Here is an 8926-nt window from a genome sequence, read left to right as displayed (position 1 = left end):
TTATCCTGAGAGTGGGGGGACGGGGGGACGGAGGGGGGAGTAAATGACACAATGGTTCTCCAGCTTTCCATAACCACTCATCTGTCCATTAGATCTGTGTTTTGCCAGTGCACCGCTGCGGCTGCTGATGCCCCCCTGCATTATTTCTCATATAGAAAGAAGTGCACTTTCCTTGAGACTGAGTCTGAATCATCAACAATACCCTGAAAATCTATTCATGCATTCGAAAGCTCACTTGCACATGCACTCTTTTTACCCATGTGCACCCCTGAGGTCTGTATGATAAGAGATGTTTTTTATGAATCAGGCAGATAAACAGTTGTGTAAAAGACCTGCACATCATTGTTATTGAACATATTCATTTTATAATGAGCGTTTTGTTCCTGGTCTAATTAAAGTCAATTGTTCCGTTTCCACGAAGGAGCTATTTGATCAGCTGGAGTTTATGTTGGGCTGTCAGGTAGCTTTTGTCATTTGTCACCTGGTAACCAGAAAATAGGTGTGATGTCAGAGTAAAATATTCTGTGTTTAACCAAGGGAGGCAGAGTCTGTCACCAATGATGGTGATTGGTTTGCACAGGCTTCACAAAGCTACCAAACCCTGTGTACAGAGAATTGGAGGTGTTGATAGTCAGTCACAGCTGCCAGATCCCACCTCTGTCGATTTCTTTTTCTGTCTTTCTTTCTTTCTTTCTTTCTTTCTTTCTTTCTTTCTTTCTTTCTTTGTCATGTGCTGGGTTTATTGTGTATTTATTAACTTAATGTTGTAGTTTGCTGTATAAATAGAAATTTATGATCACAATAAATATTGTACAGCCAAAAACTGAATTTTGGGAAATTATTATTCCCAGATCTGAAACCGTACATCCAAACATAATGCATCAATGAAATCAGCCACAATGTTAAACATCTCATATTGGTAAGCTTAATTTTGCTTTCAAGATTAATGTTCTTCATTTTTTCATTGGAAATGGCTTTAGTTAAATTGGTATTTATTGAACAGTCACAATACAAAACTGATTAGCTGACAACCACAGCCCCTATAATTTAAGAGAGGGGGACATACTGAGAACAGGCTTTCCATTTCAAATGGCACAAACTAAATTTATTGATTGTGGAAATAGTTTATTGAACCTGATACTGCCTGCAACTGGGTGCCCTTTTACAAAAAGCAACAACTTCATATGTTATCACTCTAATAACAGCATTTTTTATTGACACATCTTTTTTAAACATTTATTCAGAGCAAATTTAGAATTCTCACAGCTTCCTCTAATACAAAAACTGTTGTTTTAAAGCACAAAGTGGAACAATGGGTACTTTGTGAATTTGTTTTTACTTTGTCATAGAAATCTCTGATTGACTGTGTGATTTGGAGCATGGTTGGAAAACATGTTCAAAGCACAGTGGTATGTCTTCCAGTCTGCACACCAGGATTTATTGACCTTTCACAGCCAGGCAGGCAGCTGTTGCTAATTGTTTACCACCACATCCTGTTTGTTCACCACTTGATTTATTGAGACTCACTTGCATTAAAAATGATTTGTCATGTGTTTCACAGCAAGGAAAAGTTACCTGAATGCTTATATCTTGACCTAACTCACTTATCAAATGATTTTGCCTTGTATTCAGTGTTGAGTTATGATCCAGACACTATTCAAAGTCAGACACTTGGATATGCCTCATTCAGGGAATAAAGCTATCATATGAATTAAGTTATAAGGAAACTAAAAGAGAACATCACAGTAAGCATGGGACAGAATAAATATGAGGCCATGAAATTATACTGAGATGCAACAAAATTAGATCTTTCCACTTTTTATAGCATCCCCTTATAATTAACTCGTCATTGCTTAATTAACTTTCCAAATCGATAAATAAATGTTTGACCCACCTGACTGGTGACGTCAACCTACTACAACCAATCAAGGCGCTTCTAGAGACACCTTTTTTGGTAATCCTCTTTTCTAAGAGGAGCTGTCCGATCAGCACCACACTGTGCGCTCTGTTTGCGCCAGGAATAGTCCCGGTAGCCAAGCCACATTAACCGGGCTTACAGTGACCGACTCATGCTTGATGGGATTTCCTGCTCAGGCTTTCCTTGATTTTGTTTGCTTGACATGGCGCTATTTTGTAGAAAATAGTTATTGGTGATGTTTTGTGGGTAAACCACCACTGTGGGGGTATACTTTTACGCACTGAACTTGAGACTGGATTTCATTAGAGAGTGTTCAGGCTTTAGTGTTCTGCTTTTCACTTATCACTCGGTTTTCCTTAACGGTAAACATTGTAGTTATGTTTTCATTCTTGTACGGATTGTTATGTTTTTGTGCGCTGGGTTGCAGTCGACAAGCGAGCGGCCAGGTGGACGATGGGAAGCGGTACATCTGCCGGGCAATACCCCTCAGCGGCGACGCCAGTTGCCCGGTGACATTGTTACCTGAACTAAACGCCGGAAGCCAAGAAGAGGAGCTCAGAAACACTGTCATGCAGCTACGGGAGACAATTCTACAGCAGAAAGAAACGATTTCCAAACAGTTAGGTACCATCAACGAGCTGACCACCAAACTGTCCCTCTGCGTCTCAGCCACCGACGATAGGAAATACGAAAAGGGGGGTTCATGGGGTAAAGTAAAGCAAAATACAATGGGAGATGTTCCCAGAGATCCAAACGACACGATCGACAGTCTTGGGAAAACAATGCAGGGGCTCAAGGACCGGTTGGAGAACCTGGAGGTAAGGCGCATTCAAATCGCGCAAAGCACAACCGTTGTGCCAAAGCCATGCGTAAAAATACGGATTAATTCTCAATATGGATTTACAGGATTACGATACATTGTCGATTTACAACTCAACAGTCCATCTGCACTTCTTGGAATTAGAGAGCCTATAGTGGAGATTAAACAGAGGGTGGGAAAGAGATTAATTGTCTAACTGGCCAGCCTCAACTTCCTATTACGCAGGACCGATTATGTCACATGTGTTTATTCTGCTTGTCTGATCAACTACAGCGCTTAAAAAGCTTCAACAACACTGTCCTCACAGTCCTAAAGTGACTGTCTGACAATATGTATATAAACGTTTTAGTGATTCTGATTCTTCACTTTGTGCCTCTCATGCATGCTGCTGTTTATTGCCATATAATTGCCAGAGGAAACTCATCAGATTTGAACAGGATTAGAAAATTGACCAGAACTATCATACAGTAGACCAAAAATTGCAACTTTTTACAATTTCTCCCACGATGAATGCTGAAACTACATTTGTAGGCCTGTCAAGACAGAGTAACTTCTTGTGACAGTGATGTAAAAGCATCACTTGCAGCTCTCATGGGGCTCACTGTCCCTGATTATTTTTGTGCACTTCCTGCTCATGTTGCCATGTCCATCCTTCCTTAGCAACAGCAGATGCGGGCCAATGTATCCGGCGCATCGTTCCCCAGTGAGCTGCGCGACCTGCTGCAGCGTCGCCTCGGGGAGCTGGAGAAACAGCTCCTGAAGAAAGTCAGCAACCTGGAGGAGGAGAAGAGCATGCTGTCCAATGCCACAGCCGCATACAGGCTGAAGACAGAGAGCACGCTGAACGCCCTGGTGGAGAGGATCAGTGAGCTGGAGAAAGGTATAGGAAAACACCATGACTAAGTGTCTGTTCATCCAACAACTGCAACACAACCCGATTTACATAATGAGATAAAGTCAAGATGAAATATTGTTTTGAGATGATTAGGTAACTCACTTGAAGTATGTAGCACTATAAGTAAGGCACAAACAGCCTGATAGAGGAGAAAATGAAAAGAATATAAAATGATACATGGTGTTGCACAGATGGAGAAAGCAAATAAAGCATGAAACCTATTATAAGTGTACTATACATTAATGGAGTGGAGGCAAGGGAAGTCACTCAGAGAAATAAAGGAGTTGAGAGGACCTGATGAATCACAGAAGGTGAAAAAAGGAGGACAGACATTGCACATTTTTTACATAAAAGGGCCTCTGCTTTTAATTTGTAGCAGCTTTTTTGTCTTAAACAAAAAGGCAAGGTGACATTGCTGTTTCCTCACTTTCATTCTCAGGCAGCAATTAACAAGTTTAAGAAAAGACACAACCTCTTGGGACACTTCTCACCTCTCCCTGTCTCCTCTATCTCTGCCTGTCTCATTATAGGAGGAGGAGACTTCAAGTCTCCTGAGCAGTTTAAGCTGTCCCTCCCCCAGCGTACCAACTACCTATACGGCCGGATCACCAAGAGCCTTCCAGAGATGTACGCGTTCACACTCTGCATGTGGATCAAGTCCAGCGCCAGTCCTGGCATAGGGACACCTTTCTCTTACGGCGTGCCAGGGCAAGCGAATGAGATTGTGCTGATCGAATGGGGCAATAACCCAATCGAGCTGCTCATCAACGATAAGGCGAGTCATGGTTATTTGTGTGTCACTCACAATATGAAAATGGCAAAATGAAAGTTTGTAGCTATAGCTAAGTACAGTGTATTTTGCCTCTAGGTTGCCCAGTTGCCCTTGGAGGTACGGGATGGAAGGTGGCACCACATCTGCATCTCCTGGACCACACGGGATGGCCAGTGGGATGCTTACCAAGATGGGGAGAGGCAGGGAACTGGCGACAACCTGGCGGCCTGGCACCCCATCAAACCTGGGGGAGTCATCATCCTGGGGCAGGAGCAGGTAGGGACGTGCAGCGGGTCCCAAAATGTCAGAGGAAATTAGGGACTGTGTTTGACACATGTCTGTATCTGTTGATTTAGTCATTGCTCTGCCTCTTTTGTCAAGATCAAAGACAACAGCTACTTACCTGGAATTACATCACCAGTACTTCTCGTCTTTATGAAGTGACATTTCTTTACATAGAACAGACAAAACGAACCATCAGCCGTCTAATACAGCATGTTCATATTATCACAAGCCAAAAACTTCAAAGTACAATGTCAAGTTGTTCCACTAATAAGCAACATTATTTATAGAGTGCCTTTGCAAAACAAGAAAACCAACCAGGCCTAAAGTAGCAAATAATAAGATAGTGGCAGGTTATCTAAACAAAACAATTAACAAGACAACAGTAAACCTGTCACTGCCCACAGATGCTGAGGTCTCCCTACGGACCAATCAATGCATTATTAAAAAGAATGGAGGAATGAGATGCATCAGTCTATTAAGTTCTGCAAAAATCTAATCAACGGTGTTTAAGACATTGTGTTTTTAACTATTGAATGATAAAATTTGTTCCAGCAGCATCTGCAGAGATGGCAAAGTCAGTCAGTTGTCAGTCGGTTCACCATATTGGGCCAGACTGAAATATTTCTATAACTATTGGATGGATTGCCATATGTTGTACAAAATGTTGTACTGATATTCATGGCGTCCTGCCAATTAAACCTACAGACTTTGGTGATCCTCTAACTTTTAATCTATTGCCACCATGAGGTCAAAGTTTTCACTGTAAAATATCCTGTAAAATATCTCAACATTTACTGGATGGATTGGCACACACATTCATGGTCCTGGAATGTCTGTGAAATCAGATTTCAAACTTTTTCAACCCAATATACTCTTTCATACTTTTAGCTATGAACTCCATTCAAACTTGAAACTATTCAGCAACATTACTGGTTGCCTTAAATTTTTAAATACCATTCACACTCTTCAAAATATTCTTTCAAACTTTGTCTGAATTTATGTCATAATGTAAGTGAAAGAGAGAAACCTTTGAACCCACTCCTCTTCAACCTCCTCATACCAATTATTACATTCATGTAGCAACTTACGTCAAACTTTAAACAGTTTACAAAACGATCATTCTACTGTACCTTTTGTTTAGTACTAATAAGAAAATGTTAGCATGCTAACATGCAAGACTAAGATAGTGAAGAAACATTACACCTGCTCACCATGAGCATGTTAGCTTGCTGACATTAGCATTTAGCTCAAAGCACCACTGTGCCTCACAGAGCTGCTAGCACCTAAAAATTATTATCCTTTTTAAGTACAGTTGAAGAGCTAAACTGGAAGGCAACAAAGTTATTCAGTTGTAATTTGCGCTTATAAATGAAAGTCCAACTGTATCATAAACAGTGCATCCACACCAAACACCAAATTCCCTCTTTTTGTTATGATCCTTCCACTGCGGCTGAACAGGAAAACACTGTCCATCAAGACACAAAGAGGGATTTTTTTACTAAAAAAGAGAGTAACTGTGGAAGATATCCACTTTATTTGACTGACTCAGATGACTGAAGCCTCATATCATTATCTTCAGATAAACTTTTAAATACATTTTTGCTCAAAACGAGGACTGTGGATTCGGTCTCCCCATCACTTTCATTATAAGCACATTTGGAGGGAATCATCTAATGGTCAGTATGAACAGGGGGGATGATTATAGCAAGAAAAACCTGTTTCAATGTTCATATGGATACCTCACTGTCGTTTTAAGACAGACTTGAAAAATTGTCAACCTATCTTTTAAATAGGCGCTGTACATAGTGACGCTTTTAGACTACTTAATGCAATTTTGAAAAGGGCAAAATGGAGTAATGAGATATAATTTCCACAAGTTTCATCACACCACTTTCACTGGTGAATGAGATATGTACAGACATTAACACAAAGGTTGTAGCTCCATTTTATGTGCTTGATTAGCCAAAACAAGGGAATAACACTCATTAAACCTTAAAGTTTAATGACCAGTCCATCTATAGTCCCACAGACTGCCTCCTCCACGTTAAAAAGATTATTACCTTTAATAATGTTGTTGTTGATGCTTTTTAAATTTACATCCTGCTGTTTATGGCTCTTACAGGACGTCGTGGGTGGGCGCTTTGATGCTGGACAGGCTTTCGTGGGCGAACTGAGTCAGGTAAACATTTGGGACCGCGTTCTGAAGCCGGTTGAAATCCAGTCTATGGCCAACTGTACATCCTACATGCCCGGTAATGTGATCTCCTGGCTAGCGAGCAATGTGGAGGTCTTCGGGAGGGGGGCATTCAAAAGGCCTCTGGAGGTGTGTCAGGAGCGATTGCCCAATGCTTGAAAACTGTCTGTCTGCCTCTCATTTAATTAGCTGTTGTTTCCATCTGTTCAGCTTGTTTTTTTAATTGTCTGCTCTTATTGTAAAGCTGTTTATGGAAAATGTGTTAACAAAGCATGGCACATACACGTGATAGTTGTAAACACTTTGACAATCAGATGTGTAGCATTGAGCGTGAAAACACACTTAAGTGCAAATTGTGATGTGGAGGCTTACACATCAATGCCATCATTGACTGGTTGCTGTTTCATTTCTAGTGGCAATCAGAGAGCTAACATGTCTTTCTCTACCATAATTAAGATACTTCACTCCTTCAGTACTACTACCATGGTGAAAAGGTGCCCTCAGGTATTATTGCTAAGACATAAGACCAACCGCCTTCCCACACAGTCTCCCAATACCCCTCCCTCCAGCCTCAAAGGCTTTGAAGTAATGAAAATCCACTGTAGTCCAGCACAGACGCATGCATGCAGCGCTACTACTACAAATACATCGAGGCCCAGACTAGCTGACAGTTTGGCGTCGACATGTGAGTCGGCGTTGCGTGCTGTGTGGGAGTAAGTAAGAGGGAAGATTAAAGGTCTGGCTAATGTTATGTCTATTCCTTAACTAGGGAATGGGCTTAGAGCCAACATCAATCAAACCTCTTGTCTTGGCTCTGGCTGGTAGTTGGAGCTTGTGTGTAATGGCATTAAATACTTTGGTTAAACTTGATTTTTGGGTAGAAATACAAATGTCCACTTAGAGTTGCAACAAACAAACAAAAACTTCACCTTCTTTTATTCTTCACACGCAGACCTGATACCAGTGATACTAGTGAGTCTATCACAGTGCTTTTTTTTGTTGCCTTTTCCATTTGAACAAAACCTCTTTGAATGGAGGACCATGTCAAAAATATGTTCATAGCTGCAATGTTGTGAAATATTTTTACTCGTGATTTGTAATGTTGTTACAGTGGATTGTCGAACCAAACATTCAGCAGAGAAATGTAACAGATTAGCTCACCGATCAAAACTCTCTGAGCATCTATTTTGAATGTACTTGTACACTAATAATCATTTTTAAGTGTACTACTACAGTGTCTGTCCAGGAAACTTGTTATGTAGCTTTTTATGTTATCTTTACACAGTTAATTTAACTGAATATTTATCAAACAACGTCCACCCTGTCTTGTGGCCTTCCTATGGAGACTAAAGTGCCATTAAATGTTTTATAAGCATTGAAAAATGATTTGCTTTGCCAATAAATGAAAGTGTGGAAAATAAATAAAACTACAGCTGAAATTAATTGACAAATGTTTGTGGTTTATCTGTCAACCACTATATTTTGGACCTCTTTAAGTTTCCTGTTGATCAGGAAATTGACACACCACTTGGGTTTTTAACTGTATTGGCAGGGTTAGGGTTAGGGTTAGGCATATGGCAGATTGACACCAGTTTAAAATCACCTGGCCACTCTTGTTAGGAGGAGTGACATGAGTAGTTAATAACACAGGCTGAGCAAGATCTTTTGACTCCGATGGCTTGGGTCAAGACAACAACAGGTGTCCTGTGTGGCATTAGTGACGCTTAACAGAAGATAGAGGCCGAAAGGTCAGGGGTGACGTCACAGACACATTCCCTCAGACAAAGCAGCTCCTTCCAACCACTCACTGCTCTGAAAACATGTCAAGTAGAGCTAAAATGATGTTTTTTTAATACTAATATGCTGATATTACTGGATACGGTTACATATATGTGACATAAACCCAGATTAAAGAAATCCTAAATGGTTATCAGCTCTTTAAAAGCAAGATGAGCGGCTTAACCTGTTAAAGTAAAAACTTTGGGTTACATTTTGTTTCTAAATGCAACTGTCAAACATTCAAAAAAACAAAATGTGTAAAG

At 40.5% G+C, this 8926-nt stretch overlaps 1 protein-coding gene across 1 annotated transcript; it reads left to right on the top strand.

Moving 5' to 3' along the window:
* Positions 1–2010: 2010 nt before the first annotated feature.
* On the top strand, positions 2011–8292 carry nptx2b (neuronal pentraxin IIb). Its single transcript, XM_067576024.1, has 5 exons — positions 2011–2736; positions 3399–3618; positions 4164–4408; positions 4502–4681; positions 6813–8292. Exons 1-5 carry the CDS (start codon positions 2296–2298, stop codon positions 7041–7043), a joined length of 1317 nt encoding a protein of 438 aa, XP_067432125.1. The 5' UTR covers positions 2011–2295; the 3' UTR covers positions 7044–8292.
* The last annotated feature ends 634 nt before the right edge of the window (positions 8293–8926 follow it).

This window comes from Thunnus thynnus, chromosome 20, assembly GCF_963924715.1.
Source record: "Thunnus thynnus chromosome 20, fThuThy2.1, whole genome shotgun sequence".
NCBI classification, from domain to species: Eukaryota; Metazoa; Chordata; class Actinopteri; order Scombriformes; family Scombridae; genus Thunnus; species Thunnus thynnus.
The sequence above is the reverse complement of the archived record's forward strand: the minus strand, read 5'-3'. Positions and strand labels throughout refer to the sequence as shown.